The 20,987-nt window shown below is 48.6% G+C and overlaps 3 protein-coding genes and 1 pseudogene across 6 annotated transcripts in view; 3 read left to right on the top strand and 1 right to left on the bottom strand.

Moving 5' to 3' along the window:
* The first annotated feature begins 855 nt into the window (after positions 1-855).
* LOC118588226 lies at positions 856-1,722 on the top strand (annotated as a pseudogene).
* A 3,176-nt stretch (positions 1,723-4,898) lies between these two features.
* Positions 4,899-5,576, top strand: Hbq1 (hemoglobin subunit theta 1). Its single transcript, XM_036196344.1, is given in 6 exon segments — positions 4,899-5,002; positions 5,110-5,230; positions 5,232-5,273; positions 5,275-5,316; positions 5,419-5,461; positions 5,464-5,576. Coding segments are annotated over 6 exon segments (426 nt in total). The 5' UTR covers positions 4,899-4,907; the 3' UTR covers positions 5,547-5,576.
* Positions 5,577-14,345: 8,769 nt separating this feature from the next.
* On the top strand, positions 14,346-15,202 carry LOC118589229 (hemoglobin subunit alpha). The gene is made up of 3 exons (XM_036196343.1): positions 14,346-14,472; positions 14,596-14,800; positions 14,966-15,202. Exons 1-3 carry the CDS (start codon positions 14,378-14,380, stop codon positions 15,092-15,094), a joined length of 429 nt encoding a protein of 142 aa, XP_036052236.1. The 5' UTR covers positions 14,346-14,377; the 3' UTR covers positions 15,095-15,202.
* Positions 15,203-20,422: 5,220 nt separating this feature from the next.
* The window catches only part of Luc7l (LUC7 like), a 36,775-nt gene continuing 36,210 nt past the window's right edge, over positions 20,423-20,987 (bottom strand). For all 4 annotated transcript variants that reach the window (XM_036196234.1, XM_036196240.1, XM_036196237.1 and 1 more), the window contains one exon: positions 20,423-20,769. In XM_036196234.1, the coding sequence (XP_036052127.1) occupies positions 20,628-20,769 (142 nt within the window). In that variant the 3' untranslated portion in view covers positions 20,423-20,627. The remainder of the gene's footprint in view (positions 20,770-20,987) is intronic.

Genomic DNA, 20,987 nt, shown 5'->3' with positions numbered 1-20,987 from the left:
ACCTTCCTCACACTAGGCACATTCCGCCATCCAGTTAAACTCCCTGCTTCTTTGCTATTGTTTGCTACTACAACAAAGATGGGCTCTCTCTTTGCAGAGGCTGACCTTTGATTCCTGGGCTCACCCTGACAGTACCTGAGGTCCCCCACCTGTGACACCAAAACCAGCTCTTTGGTACTTTTCCCTTGCATCCATGGGAGCACTGGGAGCACTGGGCAGCTAAGATGAGTCAGGGAGTCTGCTGGCCTGCCCCTGCAGTTCTCTGCTCTTAGGAGGCTGAGCCAGGAGGTTCACTTGAGCCAAAGGATTCCAGGCCAGCCTGGACAACAGAGCAAAACCTGTCCACACAAAAGGAGGAAAGGGAGAGCGAAGGGAGAGAAAAGAAAGGAGGATCCAGGAGAGCAGAGGGTAGACAAAGACAAGAGAGAGGGAAGAGGGGAGAGAAGACAGGGAGAGGGCTCCTCTGTGGGTCCCTAGCATCTTACCCTTCTTGTTTCAGGAAGAGTGTGGGGCCAGAGCAGGGAGTGTGTGGGTTAGGAAGGAGAGTGAGAAGCTGGGACCCAGGGCAAGGTGGAGGGGGGTGGGCACTGCTCAGGCTTGTCTGAGCGACTTCCTTCTCTGCCCAAGGCATTAGACCCCTTACTTCTTCCCAAACACCATCACTGGAGACAAAAGAAGAAGCGAGAAGCACCCAACAGGGTGATGAGGATTCCCTCTCCCCCTCCCCTCCCCCGTTCCCAGGCCGATCGCTGCCTCCCTGACACCCGGAGCCCCCTGCCGGCTTCGCTCTGCAGCGCACAGCCCTAGCCAGCCAATGAGGGCCGCCTCGAGGGCGTGGCCCAGGCGCCCCAGGTATAAAGGTGCAATTTGCAGCAGCTCCAACACACTTCTGATTCTCACAGACTCAGGAAAGAATCACCATGGTGCTCTCTGCGGAGGACAAGGCCAACGTCAAGGCTGCCTGGAGCAAGATTGGCGGCCACGGTGCTGAATATGGCGCCGAGGCTCTAGAGAGGTGAGACCGGGGCCTCTGCTCTGTAAGGACCACGGGATCCGAAGCAGATCTGGTGCTCAGCGGACAGGCAGCCCCTACCTGTGCTGTCCTGTGACCTCCTCAACTCCCACCTTCTTCCCACAGGATGTTCGATAGCTTCCCCACCACCAAGACCTACTTCCCCCACTTTGATGTAAGCCACGGCTCTGCCCAGGTCAAAGCGCACGGCGCGAAGGTCGCCAGCGCCCTGGCCACCGCCGCTGGCCACCTGGATGACCTGCCCGTGCCCTGTCTGCTCTGAGCGACCTGCACGCTCACAAGCTGCGTGTGGACCCTGTCAACTTCAAGGTGTGTGCTCGAGCAGGATCTGGGACCTGCAGGGAGGGCGTGGGGCCCCTCGTGCCCAGGGCAGGGAACCCAGTGGTTCCAGAAAGGGAACCCAGGCAGCTAGGGCATCTACTGCCACGGACTGACCCTTCCTGTCTCCGCAGCTCCTGAGCCACTGCCTGCTGGTGACCCTGGCCAACCACCTCCCCGCCGAGTTCACCCCCGCGGTGCACGCTTCTCTGGACAAATTCCTTGCCTCTGTGAGCACCGTGCTGACCTCCAAGTACCGTTAAGCTGGAGCCTTGGGGCTGCCTCCTGCCAGGCTTGCCTTCTGGCCAGGCCCTCCTCCCTCCCTCGCACCTGTACCTCTTGGTCTTTGAATAAAGTCTAAGTAGGAAGAAGCCTGTGTCCCTGAGTTGTCTGCATCTGCAAAGGTGCGGTGTGGGGAGCCTCCAGGACCTCAGCAGTGGTTCTCACCTTCCTAATGCTGTCACCCTCTAATACACTTGCTCCCGTTGTGGTGACAGGAAATCATTTTGTTGCTACTTCATCAATGTAATTTTGCTACAGCTGTGAATGCTAACGTAACTATCTGCTGTGCAGGGCATCTGCTCTATGATGTCCAAAGGGGTCACAATCCATAGCAGAGCCTCTAGGGCCTCTGGAGTCTAGGGGGACACATCCCTAGCCTGGGACTTAGGTCCCCTGTGCTGAGGCAGAAGGCCAGACAAGAGCAGGAGGAAAGAGAAGGGAAAGTGGAGGGAGGGGAAGAGGAGCCAAGCAGAGTCGTCTGCCCAGGGTTTGTGGACAGCCTCTTGTCCTGCAGTACCTGGCTGGGTTCACTCCTACCCTGGGCTTCCCACCAGGTTCAACATGAATTTGCTGGAATAGTTTCCTTCTCTCCTGCTACCTTTCAACACACACACACACACACACACACACACACACACACACACACACACGCCTTCTCCCTACAGAGCATGCTTGTCTGGGGCAGCAGTAGACTTGCCTCAGTCCATCCCAAGGCTGCCACTCACAGCTCTGTCTTCCTCCCTGAGTCAAATGATCCTGTTTGGAGAGTTCCTATCTCAGGCCCTCTCAAGCAGTGATGTCCTAACACTGCTTGTACTTTAGTGTGGGCTCTACTAGAAAACAGCAGGAAATAGAGAGCTGTCCCAGGAGCACACGGGTAGGCAACAGGAGACACACATCCAATAATGTCTGCTGTGCCTTCCTGTCTTTCTACCTTTCTGTCTGTCTTCCTCTCTTTTTTCTTTTCTTTTCTTTCTTTTTTTATTCATTTCACATAGGTCTTCACGTACCCCAGGCTGGGCTCCAACAATTTATGTAGCCCAGGATGACCCTGAGCTCCTGATCCTCTTGCTTCTAACTCCTGAGCCCTGAGATTTCAGATATGTCTCTATTCCCAGTTAGTGCAGTGCTTGGGAATTGAACTCAGGGCTGGATGTGCACATACGTACACACACACATATTATATACATACACACATACATGTGCACATATATACATATGTACATATGCACACATTAAATGACAAACCTTCTGCCAGCTGAACTACACTTGCCCCTCACAATAGAATATTCTTCAGCCATTGACACAAAAGAGTAAGTTTCTTATACTATGTGACTGATCCTTTTAAAAAGTGTTGAGGGCTGGAGAGATGGCTCAGAGGTTAAGAGCACCAACTGCTCCTCCAGAGGTCCTGAGTTCAATTCCTAGCAACCACATGGTGGCTCACAACCATCTGTAATGAGATCTGGCGCCCTCTTCTGTGTACATAATAAACAAATCTTAAAAAAAAAAAAATCCTTTTTTTAAAAAAAGTGTTGAATGGAGGCCTGGAGGTGGTGGCTCACGCCTTTAATCCCAGCACTTGGGAGGCAGGGCCAGGCGGATCTCTGTGAGTTCGAGGCCAGCCTGGTCTACAGAGTGAGTTCCAAGAAAGGCACAAAGCTACACATAGAAACCCTGTCTCATAAACAAAAAACAAAAAAAAAACCCTGTTGAATGGAGGAAGCCAATCCAGCAAAGACCACAAATTGCATGGTTTCATGTTTGTAAAATATCAAAAAAGAGCACATCTATAGTGACAGTAAGCACCCTCCAGGGTGGCAGGGGCCTTGGGAATGGATCGTACAGTTATGGCTACTGGGCTGGAGTCTGTGTTTAGGTGGAACAAGTTCTGGAAGTGGTTATCTGTGATAACATTGTGAATGGACAAAATGTAACTGATTTGTACACATCAAAGATAGCTAAACTACACAGGGCTTTGTCATATGCCTGTAGTCCCGGAACTTGGTAAAGCATATTCACATACACACAGAGAGACAGAGAGACAAAGAGAGAAATAAAATCTTTAGTGTAGTATGCCACATAGCATCCTGTGAGTGCATCCTGCTTCTTGCTATCATCATTGAGATGCATTATAGGCATCCATAAGGTTACTGTCCCCAAAGGAACTTGTCCTTGGATCCAGGCATATAATATTTCTCATCCACTTAATTGCACATTTCAAAGAATATATATATGTTTTGGTTTTGTTTGGTTTTATCGAGGCAGAGTTTCTCTGTAGTTTTTGTGCCTGTCCTGGATCTTGTTCTGTAGAGTAGGCTGGCCTCAAACTCACAGAGATCTGCCTGCCTCTGCCTCCCGAGTGCTGGGATTAAAGGCATGAGCCACCATTGCCCAGCAAAGATTATATTTTTGAAGCAGATTTGGAATTTATTAAAAGGGATTTTGTGTGCATGAGGATTTAAGGGAAGGGTAGAGAGTCAGGGTGTCATTGTGTAGATCTCGCTGGCCTGGAATTCCCTATGTAGACCCAGATGGTCTTGAACTCACAGAGATCCTTTTGCCTCTGAGTCCTGGGTGCTGGGATTAACCGGTGCTTCTGCCACCACACCCAGTTTAAAGGGGATTTTAAAGGTAGATTTACATTTCTTTAATTTTATCTTATTCCTATGGGTGTTTTGACTGCATGAATGTCTGTGTACTACTTGTATGACTGTAGAGGAAAAGGCTTGGATCCACTGGAGCTGACGTGTATGCTGGGAATCAAACCCAGGTCCTATGGAAAAACAGCCAGGGCTCTTAATTGCTAAGCCATCTCTCCAGCTCCTTTAAACTATGTTGGATATAATGAAAAAAGATGTGCTCCAGGAAAAAAATAAGATGGAATCAAGTATAACCGGTTATGCGCTCCTGGAGGGCAAGTTTTACGCCAAGAAGCAATCCTTTTCGATAGTGAGTGAGAAAAAAAAACACCTATAAAATATCCTACGGACTAAGGAGGCAGGATAAATTGTCGTGTCAAAATGTACACTAAAACCCATTGTAATACGGTTAGTAGTACATATTAGATACCATTGTTCATACAGTAAATACTTAAAAATGTGAGGCTTTAGGGGTCAGAGAGACAAAGGGCTGGAAGTCCAAGTTGAACCTGAATTTGGGGAACACCCAGGCGACCTGGAACGCTGCCGCGCCCCCTAGTGGCCGCCTGGGTTTCCGGGCATCTTTGCACACAGCGGGAAGCAGAGCGCGAAGCCGCCTCAGCTCAGTGAAGATGGCTCTGTCCCAGACCGACCGTGCGCTGGTTCTCGCGCTATGGAAGAAGATGAGCAGCAACGTTGGAATCTACGCGACCGAGGCCTTGGAGAGGTATGGACCCAGTCGGGTGCCCTCGGGCTCAACTTCCGATGACGCGAGGCGAAGGCAGGCTCTCTACACCTCCCGTTCCGGATGCACCCAACTCAGTCTTCCCACAGGACCTTCGTGGCTTTCCCTTCCACCAAAACCTACTTCCCGAACATGGACCTGAGTCCCGGCTCTGGCCAGGTTAAAGCCCATGGCCAAAAGGTGGCCGATGCCCTGACTGTCGCTGCCCACCCACCTGGACGACCTGCCTGGTTCTCTGTCTGCTCTCAGCCATCCTGCATGCTCGCAAGCTCCGTGTGGACCCTGCTAACTTTCAGGTGAGCTGCATCTGTGGTTGCCTGCATTGGTGTCCCTTCGTGTCTGGGTGTCTGTTGGGGAGAGATAAATGAAAGGCAGAGCGGTTCTCTCTCTTCCTTCAGTTCTTCAACCACTGTCTGCTGGTGACTCTTGCCCGGCACTATCCTGAGACTTCAGCCCCAAGATGCACGCCTCCCTGGACAAGTTTCTGAGCCTTGTGACTTCGGTACTGGTCTCCAAATATCGCTGAGGATGTTTCCTAGTGTCCCAAAAAAGGTTCCAAGAGGCGGGAATTACAGCTAAGTCTGGAGTCAGACCTCCTTTGAAAGTTCCTTGTATTTTGTTTTGGTTTAGTTTTTTGTTTTGTGGTCTTATGTAAACCAGCCTAGCCTCTCAAATCCATAATATAGACTAGGTTGGTCTTGAACTACTGAGCCTTTTGTTTCCACCCCCATCCCCAACCCACCTCCCATCCCCCACGCCCCCCTACCCGTACATGGATTACAAGGCATACATGGCTCACACCTGCTCCACAAAGACGCTTTTTATTTTAATTCAACCCTTTGTTTTCTATGTTGGAGGTGAGAAGGGAGGCCCTCCTGCATGCCAAAGTTCTCTGAGCTGTAGAAAGTGTAGCTGGCAGGCAAGTGTGGGCAGGGAGTGAATAAATTCAGTCTTTAGATTAGAATAGGAAGAAAGGTTCTGTAGAATACGGTGCAAAGGGCAAAGGGCAAAGAGCTGGGTGGAAACACAGAGTACCACCTGCAGCTGGAGGACCTGTCCTCGTACCTCCACATGTCCCCAGGCCCCAGAGGAGCCTCAGGCCATCTCCACTGTGAACATCTATGGCAGAGAGTTACAAATCCATGCCTTTAGCCTTGGCCACATCAGTTGCTGCAGAATGGTGGCTTTTGTCTCTCAGAAGGGTGACAGGTACAAAGGTCACAGGTCAGCATAAGTGACAATGCTCAAAGCAACCTTGTTCCCCAGCCATCACCCTCCTCTGGGCTTCGGGTGTGTCTCCAGACTCTTCTCAGAGCCTGGAGCCATGCATGGGTGCACAGCTAAATGAGGATGCCAGTGCGTGTCCAGGACTCGCTGGTACTGTCCCAGAGAAATTCACAGTCATAGAACTTCTACCTGCCCAGCGCAGCCATGCCCACAGTATGTGAGATGTATTTTGGGGATTTCAAGCATCAGTGAGGCTGTGCCTAAGGATTCTATGCAAGACTCAATTTCTTTAATGAGATGGTTCCAGCACTAAAGCCTGTCATGTAGAAAAGCGACAGGGGACCACCAACCCTGCCTTCATTGGTCTTTAAAAAGGGACAGTAGTTTCTTTGGGCTACCTAAGATCAATCATGATTATGGCAGGAACCTGATTTTAACCTACCACCCATTGGCTACATCTTAGGCTGAGGAACATGTCTGAACATCTGTTAGTCAGTGTTGCAGTTCTTCTCTGCCATAAGGCAAACTGTGTCCTGTATGAACAAATAGAAGAAACTGTGAATTCATCTCCAAGGCACGTGCATGACCCACACTTCCTGTAACATGGGGCAAACACTGACAAAGTGGGACTATATAGAGAAAAAAACCACCGGAGATGTGTAATAGTCACACACGACACCGACTAGGCTGGGTGCACTCAGGTGGCTGGTAAAGCCTTGTTTCTAGAGTGTCTGGGAAGGTCCAAAACATGTGCTAGCATCCAGCGTGACACTTCCTCTGCACAATATTGGAGATCGCCCATCCACCAGGGAACTGGAAAGAAGAAAAGGGTCTTTTTTTTCCTAACCTGGACATTCATGTCCTTGTGCCATGGCCTTTGCGCAATCTGATGGGGGAGCAGTATGAACATCATTGGCCTCCCTGGATTGTGGTCCTTTAGGTTCACATGGGATTGATTGACACTGTCACAAGGCTCCTGGGATCCCAGGTTGCAGATCCTAGGACTTTCCATGCTGTGAAGAAACAGGAGGACTAACCTATACCAGCTAAACTTACAGCCACAGACCAAATACAAGAGTTTTTGGTGGCACTAACTTGGATCTCAGCTTCTTCTGAACCTCAGGTAGAGAAATCTTAGGTTCAAAGACTGTCTGAGATGGATAATAACACACTCACCTTAAACAACAACAACAGCACCAGTGGTGGTGTTGCAGGCCTTTAATCCTAGCACTTGGGAGGCAGAGCCAGGTGGATCTTTGTGAGTTCGAGGCCAGCCTGGTCTACAGAACAAGATCCAGGACGGGCAACAAAACTACACAGAGAAAGCCTGTCATGAAAACAACAATAACAACAAACAAACACATACAAAACCAAAAGGCAGGACTGGAGATAAAGCTCAGGAATAGGGCCCCTGTATTACATAGGCAAAGGTTTGATCTTTAATACCACAAAATAACAAACAAATATAAAGTAAATTAAAAATAAAAATAGACTGTTGGCTGTACATTTAGTTCAGATATTTGTTGGCAGATATTTCTTTCCTTTCTGCCAGTTCCCAAATAACGTACACAGAGACTTAATATAAATTGCAAATGATCGGCCAGTGCTCAGGCTTGTTACTAGCTATCTCTTACATTTAAATTAACCCACATTTCTTATCTCTTTGCCATGTGCCTTGGTACCTTTTCTCAGCATGACATCTGCTTGACTCCTCCAACTCTGCCCTCTACCTCCTAGCATCCTGTTTGGCTCTCCTGCCTAACTTTATCTTGTCCAGCTATTGGCCAGTCAGCTTCTTTATTAAACCAATCACAGTGACATATATTCACACAGAGTAAAGGAATATTCTGCTGGGAGATGTATTTCTGTATGCTGTGAATATCTGCTGTTCCATTGATTAGTGAATAAACCTGCACTGGCCTATGGCAGGGCAGGATGGAGCCAGGCAGGAAAATCCAAGAGAGACAGTGAGAGGAGAAAAGAGAGTGGGGGAGATGCGGAACGGCAGTCCAAGAAGCAATAGTTAATGGGATGCAGTTAAAGCCACAGAACATGTGGCCATACATAGATAAATAGAAAGGGGTTAATTTAAGATCAAAGAGCTAGCTAGTAAGAACCCTGCCATAAGCCATACAGTTGGTAATTAATATAAGCCTCTGAGTCATTATTTTATAAACAGCTATGGGACCATCAGGCCAGGTGGGATGGAAAAAACTTCCAGCTACAATATTCCACAGCCATTATGTATGCTGGGCTCACAAGCCCAAACCAGACTGTTGAACATGCAGAGGGAGGTGCCAGAACACTCTCTGATTCTTGCCCTTTCCAGACGGATGAATCTAGAATCTACCAGTACACCGACCCCCACAGAGCAGGCAGCTTGATCAGCACAAGGTACCTTTAGGGAACCCAAAGCACAGTATCTTTCCTTCTTGCTACATCTCATGAGTTCAAGGTCCTCAGCACTGGGACCTAGCTGACTGTTTCCATTTTCTGACACTAAGGCTGGAGTGTGGTTTTGCCAGGACATATAAATACAGAGTATCCCTAGGAACGGGCATGGTGCCAAGAGACTCCACATGATTGACACATATCCAGTTTACTGAATAAAATATGGTTAAGTGAGATTCCTAACAAGCAGTGGGGGGTTACTAAGCAACCACATTCATCCAAAGTCAGCAGGTGTCTGAACTCATCTACAGATAGATACAGTTCTATGTCTGTAGCACAAACCTGAATTAGATAATCATGTAGAGTCAAAGTAGCAGAAGAGGGGGTTCAGCAGTAAAGAGCATGGAGAGTTGTTGCAGAGGACCTGGGTTCAGTTCCCAGAATTGAATATCAACTGGCCAATAATCACCTATAATTCCAGCTTCAAAGGGATTGATCCCATGCCCTCTTCTAAACTCCATAGGTGCCTGCATTCACAAGTGCACAGGCAAACACTTAGACTGATGCATATTTCTTATACTTAGCTCTGGCTGATCTGGAGCTTACCATATACACTAGACTGGCTTCAAACCCTTAGAGATCCACCTGTGTCTGTCTCCCCAGCACTAGAATTACAGGTGTGTTCCTCCATGCTCAGCTATATGTAGATAGATAGATGGATGGATGGATGGATGGATGGATGGATGGATGGATGAGTGTTTTCTATGTTTGGTGTATAGCATGTGCATGCAGTGTCCTCAGAGGCCAGAAGAGGGTGTTAGATCTCCTGGATCTGGAGATACAGATGGTTGTGAGTTTCCACATGTGCTCAGGAAATCAATCCAGGTCGTGTGGAAATCAACCAGTGCTCCTAAATGCTGAGCCATCTCTGCAGCTCTGGCTATCTCAAATTTTAAAACAACAACAAAAAAGCCACAGGGTGGTGTGTGGTGGGATATGTCTTTTAACTTCAGTACTCTGGGGACAGAAGCTGGTGGATTTCTGCAAGTTCAAGACTAGCATATTCTACAAAGTGAGCCCTGGGCAGCGACAGCTCATGGTGAGGCCTTGCCTCAAATTAAATATAAAGAAGTAAACAAATAATTCAGGAATGATGGGTTAGAAACTATGAACTTGTTCTGTTCTTACCCAGCACTCAAGCGGTTCTCAGCATCCACATCAGGCAGCACCTCAAGAGCCTGAAAGCCCAGTAGTAGTGAGGTCTGAGACCTCTGGCTTCCATGGACACTTCACACAGGGGCATAGAAATATATACAGATATAAAAATGATAAAAGATACTTTAAATGCCGGGCGATAGTGACATACACCTTTAATCCCCATACTCAGGAGGCAGATGGAGGCAGGAGGTTCTCTGAGCTTGAGGCGAGTTTTTTCTGTGTATGAATGTTTTGCCTGCATGTGTCTGTGACCTGCAGTTGTGCCTGGTGACCATGAAGGTCAGGAGTGTCATATCCCCATATGGAACTGCAGTTATAGATGGTTGTGAGCCACCTCGTAGGTGCTGGAAATTGAACTCAGGTCCTCTGAAAGAGCAACAATTGCTCTAAACAGCTGAGCCATCTATCAAGCCTCACCTATAGGAGAGGATTTCTCTCTATACCTGCCTGGCTGTCCTGGAACTCAGTTTGTAGACTGGGCTGGTCTTGAACACACTAAGATCTGCTTGCCTCTCTATCCCACATGCTACGATGTAAACATTGCACCGCCATTCTAGCTGTCTTAGTTAGGGTTTCTGTAGCTGTAAAGAGACTCCAGGACCATGGCAACTCTAATAGAAAAAAACATTTAATTTGGGGGGCTCGTTTACAGTTCAGAGGTCCATCCCATTCTCATCGTGACAAGGAGCAGAGCAGCATGAAGGCTGATGTGGTACTGGTTACATGTCCATCAGATAGTAACAGGAAGTCAACTGAGACACCAGGAGGTGTCCTGAGCATAGGAAACCTCAAAGCCTGTCCCCACAGTGACACACTTCCTTCAACACGGCCATGCCCACTCCAACAAAGCCACACCTCCTAATAGTGCCACTCTCTACGAGATTATGGGAATTTAGGGGTGAATTACATTTAAACTACCACACTCGGCTACATATTTGTTTAGTTAAATAAAAATAAATCTAGTCTGGGTGGTGGTGGCACACGCCTTTAATCCCAGCAATCTCTGTGAGTCTGAGACCGCCTGCCTTGTCTACACAACAAGATCCAGGACAGGCACCAAAAGTACACAGAGAAACCCTGTCTCAAAAACACCAAAAATAAATAAATACATACATACATAAATCAATAAATCAATCTCCAGGGGCTGGAGAGGTGGTGCAGGGGCCAGAAGCACTGACTGCTCTGCTCTTCCAGAGTGCCCGGGTTCAATTCCCAGCATACACAAGGCAGCTCACAACTATCTGTAACTCCAGTTTCAGGGGAACTGACACCCATGGCAAAATACCAATGCCCATAAAATAAAGTAAATAAATAAAGTAAAATACATCTCTGCATAATAGTAAAAGGTACCACAAGAACAAATAACACAAGACAAACATCTTATCAAAAGTGAATATGTAGGGACAGGTGTGGTGTCACATGTTCTTAATCAGAGCACTCCAGAGACAAAAGCAGAGAGATCTCTGTCAGTTCAAGACCAGCCTGGTCTACAGAGCACACTGCAGGCCAGTGAGACCCCATCTTAAAAAGCCAGCGTGAACACGGAATACATGTTTGTGTACTCCATCCCTGACTTACTTGTGCAGACACAGGCTGGGGAGGATGGCTTGTGGAGCTGCAGTCCAGCACGAGGGACAGCTAAGCAGCAGGTTGCAGCCAGATGCAGGTAGGTGCTCTAAAGGGAGTCTGAACACTGGTCTCACTAGAGAAGCCTCCACTGAGGGGTTGCCCTCTGCTTCCCTGGCTGTTAGCAGCAGCCAGAAACTCTCCTGTCCTCGGTCTGAGGCCACAGGCTCCGGGCTGGCATCTTTGACTGTCTGACTGGGTGGGTATCGTGTTCTGGAACATCATCAAGGTGGCCAGGTCGTTCCCCCAAGGTGCCAGTGTATGTTGCAGTGGATACAGCTTTCGGGAGGGTGGCAAGTACCACATTGGGTGGCTTCTGGGCAAGGACTGCTCTGAGTACTTGGGCAGTTCATTCTTCCCCTCCCCTGTGGACTTGGTTCCCTCACAGCCAACTCACTTTATTTTTTTAAAGATTTATTTTTTATTTTCAGTTGTGGGCATGCATGCCTGCATGTATGCCATGTGTGCGGATACCTACAGAAGTCAGAGAAGGTAATGAACCCCAAGAAAATGGAGCTGGAGTTAGAGGTGGTGCTATCCACCTCACATGGCTGCTGGGACCCACACTCAGGTCCTCTGGAAGGGCAGCAAGCGCTCTTCACTGCTGAGCTGTCTCTGCAGCCACCTCATTTGTACTTAGATGTAGGAAAACACGTAAGATATAAGCTAAAGTCACCCAAGCTTCCACACCCTGTTGCGTTATCAATGGCAGAGGGTCTCTGTCATATCTCTCCACCCAGAGAAGGCTGAGGTAAAGTTTGGGACTGAGCCCAAAGTCCTCAAAGTCTAAACAATGACACATGGGGCTAGAGAGCTGGCTCAGAGGTTAAGAGCACCCACTGCTCTTGCAGATGTCCTGAGTTTAATTCCCAGCATCCACATGGTGGCTCACAACCATCTGTAATGAGATCTGGTGCCCTCTTCTGGCCTGCAGGCATACATGCAGACAGAATACTGTATACATAATAAATAATTTTTTTAAAAAAGACATCTGAATGGAAAGAGGGATAGAGGAAGGGAGGAGGAGAGAAGGGAGGAAGGAGTGTGGAGGAGAGGAGAGTTGAGGAGGGGAGATGAAGGAGAGAAGAGGTAGGGAGAGGAGAGAAAAGGAGAGGAATTTGGCTGCTTTTATGCTCCCCAAGACTAAGTCTTACCCTTTAAGGATCTCAGGGAGCAGAGACTGAAACAGAATAGGTAGAGGGCCAGGCTCTGGCCATGGTATGTCTCTAACTCCACAGCATCTTATCGGTCTTGTCCTCAGAGCCAGGATGAAGCTGAGGCTGGGACTGGGGCAGAAGGTAGAGGTGCAGGGTAAGAAAGAGTAGGAAGCATGCTGCTGGGCAGTTCTGCAAAAGGATGAAAGTCTGTGCCCCAGGTAGTGGGACCTCAAGTCTTACAGATGCCTGTCTGGGGGAGGGGAGCAGAAAAGTGTAACAGGAATCTTAATAGGTCTTATTAATAAAATCAAACCCGAGGCAGGTTATTGGGGTGAATGCTGGAAGATCAAAGAAGCGAACAAGCCACAGCTACCTCACCTGGCCAGTTCCTCAGCTGATCTTGTTTCCTCAGACTGCAAGCTTCAGAGTCCTCATCCAAATGAATCTCAGCTGAACTGTGCTGCTCCAAAGGCTGAATGCTAAACCAGCCAAATGCTTCTAGTTTCTGGTCTTCACTCCTTATATAATCTTTCTCTTTCTGCTGTCACTCCCTGGGATTAAAGGCGTGTGTCATCATGCTGGCTGTATCCTTGAACACACAGAGATCCATCTGGCTCTGCCTCCCAAGTGCTGGGATTAAAGGCGTGTACCACCACCACCTAGCTTCTGCTATAGCTTGCTCTGACCCATTTTCTAGCCGCCACTTTTGGTTCTGTATCTAGTGGCTGTCTGTTCTCTGACCCCAGATAAATTTATTAGGGGGCATAATATTTTGGGGAACACAATACCACCACAGAAAAGGGGAGGGAGCCCCTGAATCTAAGGTTGGGGTCAGTACAGCTACACCCACAAGCTTTTTGCTGCTGTGAGTACAGAGCTGACCTCCAAATACTGTAACCCAGACTTGCAACACAGCCATCACCCTCTCAGCCCATGACCAGGCCCTCCTTCCTGTCCTACACTCCAGCCTCTTGGTCTGAATAAAATGTGTGTGCATCTGAGTTGTCTATGTCCCTGACATGTCAACAGAGCATGGTCCTACTGTCTTGTCCCAGGGGTCTTTCTGCAGCAGCAGTGGGGGAGGACAGCAAGAGCAAAGGTGCAGAGATGTCTCTGATCAAGGCCTCTGGGGAGGACTGGCCTTCAAGAAGTCCTCTCAGGAGCCAGAGAAGGAAAGTCCTAATAATATATGCCACTTCTTTTGAAATATGACTTGACCCATACCAGCTAAGCACAAACCAAACATCACAGCAGAACAACTGTACACACACACACACACACACACACACACACACACACACACACACACACACACACTGTCAAGTCACAGAAGCTGGAACTGAGCCCAGGAGTTTCCATTGACCAAAGCCTCATGCTCTGCTTTATCATACATCTACTTTTGCAGTGCTGGGACTGAATCCAGAACCTTCCTCACACTAGGTAAACATTCTGCCATCCAGTTACACTCCCAGCTTCTTTGCTATTGTTTGCTACTAGACCCCTTACTTCTTCCCAAACACCATCACTTGAGACAAAGAAGTGGCAAGAAGCACCCAACAGGGTGATGAGGATTCCCTACGCACCCCCACGCCGGGCGCCCCCTGCTGGCCTTGCTCTGCCCCGCACCGCCCTATCCAGCCAATGAGGGCCGCCTCGAGGGCGTGGCCCAGGCGCCCCAGGTATAAAGGTGCAACTTGCTGCACACTTCTGATTCTCACAGACTCAGGAAAGAATCACCATGGTGCTCTCTGCGGAGGACAAGGCCAACGTCAAGGCTGCCTGGAGCAAGATTGGCGGCCACGGTGCTGAATATGGCGCCGAGGCTCTAGAGAGGTGAGACCTGGGCCTCTGCTCTGTAAGGACCACGGGATCCGAAGCAGATCTGGTGCTCAGCGGACAGGCAGCCCCTACCTGTGCTATCCTGTGACCTCCTCAACTCCCACCTTCTTCCCACAGGATGTTCGATAGCTTCCCCACCACCAAGACCTACTTCCCCCACTTTGATGTAAGCCACGGCTCTGCCCAGGTCAAAGCGCACGGCGCGAAGGTCGCCAGCGCCCTGGCCACCGCCGCTGGCCACCTGGATGACCTGCCCGGTGCCCTGTCTGCTCTGAGCGACCTGCACGCTCACAAGCTGCGTGTGGACCCTGTCAACTTCAAGGTGTGTGCTCGAGCAGGATCTGGGACCTGCAGGGAGGGCGTGGGGCCCCTCGTGCCCAGGGCAGGGAACCCAGTGGTTCCAGAAAGGGAACCCAGTGGTTCCAGAAAGGGAACCCAGGCAGCTAGGGCATCTACTGCCACGGACTGACCCTTCCTGTCTCCGCAGCTCCTGAGCCACTGCCTGCTGGTGACCCTGGCCAACCACCTCCCCGCCGAGTTCACCCCCGCGGTGCACGCTTCTCTGGACAAATTCCTTGCCTCTGTGAGCACCGTGCTGACCTCCAAGTACCGTTAAGCTGGAGCCTTGGGGCTGCCTCCTGCCAGGCTTGCCTTCTGGCCAGGCCCTCCTCCCTCCCTCGCACCTGTACCTCTTGGTCTTTGAATAAAGTCTAAGTAGGAAGAAGCCTGTGTCCCTGAGTTGTCTGCATCTGCAAAGGTGCGGTGTGGGGAGCCTCCAGGACCTCAGCAGTGGTTCTCACCTTCCTAATGCTGTCACCCTCTAATACACTTGCTCCCGTTGTGGTGACAGGAAATCATTTTGTTGCTACTTCATCAATGTAATTTTGCTACAGCTGTGAATGCTAACGTAACTATCTGCTGTGCAGGGCATCTGCTCTATGATGTCCAAAGGGGTCACAATCCATAGCAGAGCCTCTAGGGCCTCTGGAGTCTAGGGGGACACATCCCTAGCCTGGGACTTAGGTCCCCTGTGCTGAGGCAGAAGGCCAGACAAGAGCAGGAGGAAAGAGAAGGGGAAGTGGAGGGAGGGGAAGAGGAGCCAAGCAGAGTCCTCTACCCAGAGTTTGTGGACAGCCTCTTGTCACTCCTACCCTGGGCTTCCCACCAGGTTCAACATGAATTTGTTGGAATAGTTTCCTTCTCTCCTGCTACCTTTTATTTTCTGTAGACACAAATACTCAAGAATTGGCCCAGCTTAGCACCCACCTAGGTGTAAACTGGAAGACATAACGAAATGTTCTCCTAGATATACATCCACCTTGCAGAGCAGACCCTGAGTTTGATGTATCAGGTTTGGTATCATGACATCTCCAGCCCTTCCATAAAGCCCTGGGTTGTTGAGAAAAGCCGACCTCTGTGATTTTAAGAGCTGTATAGTGAGACTCTCATATGAAAAAGACAATCAAGTCTTGGTAGGAATGAACCCAACTCAGGGTTTCTTAGGAATTCTGGGCAAACCCAGCATTGTCTTCTTCCCTGGGCACACGAGACATCTTAGATGAGTGGGTGTTAAGACAGAAGGAACAGCTGGCAAGAGCAGCCGAGGGAAGGAGCTTTATTTTGGTTCACAGTATAGGGTACAGTCCTGGTGGGGGGGAAGTCACGGTTGCAGGAACTTAAGGCAGCTGGTCGCACTGCATCTGCAGTCAGGAAGCAGAGATGATGGCTGGTGCTCAGCTCTTCCCCTCCTTTTATTCAGTCTAGGACTGCGGAGTTTAGGGCAGTGCAGCCTATATTTGGGTGGGTTTTCTCACTGAAACCTCTGGAAACACCTTTATAGACACACTCAGGCGTATTTCATGGTGACTCTAAAACCCATTGAGTTGATCAGATTAACCATCAGAGTAAGTAAATAACATGTAGTTCACACTTAGAATGGAATATTCTTCACCCATAAAAGTAAAGAGATTACATCATGCCACTGAGTTTTGCAAACACCTTGAGTGGAAGCCAATACACCAAAGGCCATACAGTGAATGAATCCGTTTGTGAAATATCCAAATGAGCAAACTATAGTAGGAACAGAAAACAAATTCCTGGTTGCCAGGGGCTTCAGAAGGAGCTGGATAGTTTTAGCTAGTGGGCTGGAGTTTCTGTCTGGATGATAACATTCTGCAACTTGCTAATAGTAATGACTGCACAACACTGGATACATAAACATCACTGACTTATACACATCAGAAATGGCTATAATAGTAGTTTGTTATATGAAGCTTTGCTGCATTTTGCTATCACTGGAATACATTACAGGCATTCCATAAATATCACTGGTCTGAAAGGAACATGTGCTCGGAGTCACACACCTAACAGGTGTCCATTTAATTATCTGAGAATTACATTCATTTTATCAGTACACAGACCCGAGGAAGTGTGTTAACAACTCAGGAGGCAGGAGATACTGACAAGGACACTCAAATTCCGTGTATTCTAATGTATGCCAGGTAGGAAAAATCTGAGGCTTCCCAGGTCATAGCAAACTGGAAACCAGAGCTCACAGACTGCAGATTACAGCCCACAGCCCGGTGGCTGACAGACTGACCCTCTGGAGGCGCCCCATCAAGGTAAGCAACCACTCCCAGAGCTCCTGGGCCATTGTCAGCCTGTTGGCCTTTGCCTGGCCATACTCTGGATGTGTCTGACACACCATGTAGGCCTTGACAGTGATGTTCCTGAGCCACAACATTTAGGTGCTGGCTTCCAAGTGTTTTTAAACTGGAGATGGTTCTTCCAAGGGGCACATTCTACATCTCCTCTCTCTCATGTCTCCTGAGTACTAAGGGCCTACCACCCTCCCAATGCACAGGTCAAGGTCCAATAGTCACAGATCCCCAAGTTAATATGATGAAGCTCCAGCCTTTTGCCTGTTAAAATGACCATGGGACATTATGAGATTCAAGAGGTCTCTAACCTGGCAGGCCTAGGGTTAGTCATCAAATTTATTGATGATTTGACCATCCTGGGCAAATACCTGCCACTTTTAATTATTTATTTATTTACTTATTTATTTTAAAGATTTATTTATTTAAGTTTACAGCGTTCTGCCTGCATGTATTCCTGCAAGCCAGGAGAGGGCACCAGATCTCATTACAGATTGAACTCTGGAAGAACAGTCAGTTCTTAACCTCTGAGCCATCTCTCCAGCCTCTTACCTGCCACTTTTATCCCTCAGAGAACAACAGTACCACAGGTGCTCTAACTGCAGGAGTAGTCATGGTCAGACACTCTCTATGGATGCTTCATGTTCATCCTCCTGACTGTTTTCAGATCCACATGGGCTGGGCCTAGTTTACTGATAGGCCCACCCCTCCCTGCAGCAAGGTGGGTGTGTGAATAGGGCTGTGAGTGCTGAGAGATAGCTTAGGTGCCCAGGACATCTAAAATAGTCTCCAAAACTAGGACAGTGCCACATATTGGCTTGACCTACATGAGACAAGACAAAAATAACTTCCAATATTAGGAAGGCTTGTGGTAAAAGCCCAATGTTGCCAGACTCTAGACCTAGGATTGGGTCCCTAGGCCTATTGCTTATCATGTAGACAAGGGGACCAGGGGCTACCAAACCCTGTTTTCATCTGATTTCAGAGAGAAGGTAATGCCGCCTTCTTTCCTAAGAACCAATCATGGTCATTGCAGAAACCTGATTTTAATCTGTTGCCCCATTTGCTATGTCCCAGACATAGGAATATGTCCTTCAGTTCTTATTCAACATAAGACAAAAACTATGTCCTGTATGTGAAGTCATCTCTCAGAGCACATGCACAACACACATTACATGACATGAGGAAAACACAGGGGAGATTGGACAAGCATTTGTATCACAAGTCAGAGTTAGGACTGTCCTGCCCAATGCACTACTATCACCAAAGGTCTGCAAAGAACAACAGGGTCCAGGAAGGGCATATCTGCTCCTCCTGTGCCCTAGCCTGTGGGTGGTACTGATTATTCAGCCTCACAAAAGGCCAGGATGAAAACTACTGGCTCTCCCAGTTCTTGAGGCTAGAATCTAATTGGCACCTGTCCTGGACCCTGACCCTCAGGTTGTAGATGGTAATCCCGTAACTTCTTGCAGAATGGCCTGAGCCACCAAGAAACACACACAACAGATTTCTGGTTATCTGTTCCTCTAGTTCCCTTTCTCCATGAAAACTCCAATTAAGAAAACAAAACATTAGGAGGCAGAGGTAGGCAGACCTCTGAGGTCAAGGCCAGCTGGTTCTACAGAGTGAGTTCCAGAATAGGCAGGGCTATACATAGAAAAAAAAAAGAAAGGAAGGAAGGAAGGAAGGAAGGAAGGAAGGAAGGAAGGGAGGGAGGGAAGGAGGGAAGGAGGGAGAAAGGAAGGAAGGAAGGAAAAAAGAAAGAAAGGAAGAAAGAAAGAGACAATAAAACAAAGCATCCAGTTGTGTTGGCATAGTCATTAGTGCCAGCTACTTGGGGACAGAGATTGGAATCTTCGCCCTGAAGTTCAACAGTCTGGGTAACAAGGCAAGACTGTCTTTCCAAACAAATAAACGCTATACTGTCTTTGGTAAGAACATCTTCCACAAGAGACTGAAACAAGTGGCCTTTCTGCAACTCTAGGGACCCTGACCACCCAAGGGATGCTACCTAAGCAGGAGGTCTGCCTACTGTACCTCAGTAGCTGCAGTATGCTACATGAGCCCAGGAATTATCCTCTGTGGGTACCACAGGCCACGGTACAGAAATGTTTCCAGTAACTTTACACCCCGATTAAACAGCTGTTTCTCCACATACAAATTTATATCTAGACAGAAAAGAATTCAAACCAGACATGATGCTGACTCTGAGGAGGACTTTCCAGTTATGTCCCTAAAGAGTCCAGGAAGCAGAATGTTCCTATTATGAGTACAACTAGAACATTTGAAATGTTCACCTGGGACCAGGTACAGGCCTTATTCCAGGAAGACAGCAGAGCAAAGCTAAATTGAGTCCCACCTGGAGGCCAAGGGGCTAGAGATGAAACCTACACATGGCACATGTGCATAGCACTGAGCCCCAGTGGGTCCTTCAGGGATATTGTACCCCAACTCCTTTCATATGGAGATGGTTGACCAGGGAAAGCCTGTTTCACAGTCAGCACAGCAGGTACCCAAATACATCCTCCATAAAAGGGAGCCTGGGGCAGCACCAGGAGCCACACCACAAGATCTCAAGATCCTATGTATGACCATCAAACCTACAGCTCAAGACAGCACCTAAGCCCTTATGCATGGCATGGAGAGGGGGCTTTTATGTTTAACACAACCAACTACAGTTCCCTCTGAAAATAAACTCAAAACCCCCCAGACAAGTGAAGGGAAGATGCTTTAGTTATCTTTTCTATTGGGCTTCACTTTGATCTTAAGGCATTGGTCCTCTATGAGTAACAACATGTGCTCAGGTGTTAACAATAAGCCTACCCTGAGTGTAAACCACCCAATATACCTGACCTAAGCTGCAACCCTCTCCCAAGGACCTCCTGATTGGCAGGTAGGGGTCATCTATGTCTTTATTCCACCTACGTAACAAAGTGGAACTGCAATGTGCTCACCTGAGCTAAGGTTTCAATAGCTATAGCTCTCCCTAAGGAAATGAGTTTGTAATATGGCTGCCCCCTCTCACCCAGAGTCTGCTCTATGGTCTGCATTGAGAGAGTAGACGAGCAACTGAGATGCAGAGTGTGAGCCAGGCAGGGAAGCCACATACATCTGGCTCAGTTAAGTGTGTTGGGAGTACCCTGGCACATAGGATACCAAAAGTTAAAGTGGTCAGACATTTGGTCAGTTTCCTAAGGTAATGGCAGCACCAGCCTTTATCTCTACAGGTGCAGGATTCTAGTGAAGTGCCTCTAGAGCAGAGGACAGCAGACACCCCAACACAGCTGTCAGGAGGCAGCCGCCAAATTTATTTGTTCCTATACAACATAACCCCAAACACAGGAGCAGCTCTGAACAACTCTAGAAACTCACAGCTAGGGCCAAACAATAGAAATTTTAACTACAAAAGATGAGTTATATCCAGCAAATATAAAGGGTAATTTAGGCTGTGCTGAATGTTTGTCAAGACTATTTACAGTGCCCGAGCCAGGTTCAGATCTCGCCAGCCTCCTTCTCCTCCGACCTCCGCGATGCAGTCTTGCCATTGGAGCTCTCCAACCTCCAGTCAGTGGGCCCTCGCTCACTCCGCCCGTAATCCCACGATTCCTCTCTCAATGAGCGCTCCCTGGAGAACCTGGGAAAGTGGAACCAGAGGCTCAGCAGAGGCTACCATCTCCTTCTGGCTGGCTGCACAGGATCCAGTAAAGTAGACCCTCAACCCTGGCCATTCCCCCACCATACTCAAGTGCCTTTTTTTGTCGGGGGTGTGAGCAGAGTTCAAGACAGGGTTTCTCTGTGTAGCCTCAGCTGTCTTGTAACTCACTCTGTAGAACAGGCCGTCCTTAAACTCAA

Source organism: Onychomys torridus, chromosome 8 (assembly GCF_903995425.1).
Source record: "Onychomys torridus chromosome 8, mOncTor1.1, whole genome shotgun sequence".
In the NCBI taxonomy this organism is placed as follows: Eukaryota; Metazoa; Chordata; class Mammalia; order Rodentia; family Cricetidae; genus Onychomys; species Onychomys torridus.
Note: the sequence above shows the minus strand (reverse complement) of the source record. Positions and strands in the feature narration are given on the sequence as shown.

Coding starts and splice junctions, on each gene's coding strand:
- LOC118589229 (XM_036196343.1), top strand. CDS start 14,378: ATGGTGCTCTCTGCGGAGGACAAGGCCAACGTCAAGGCTGCCTGGAGC. Junction 14,473..14,595: donor GGCGCCGAGGCTCTAGAGAG/GTGAGACCTGGG, acceptor TTCTTCCCACAG/GATGTTCGATAGCTTCCCCA. Junction 14,801..14,965: donor TGGACCCTGTCAACTTCAAG/GTGTGTGCTCGA, acceptor CTGTCTCCGCAG/CTCCTGAGCCACTGCCTGCT.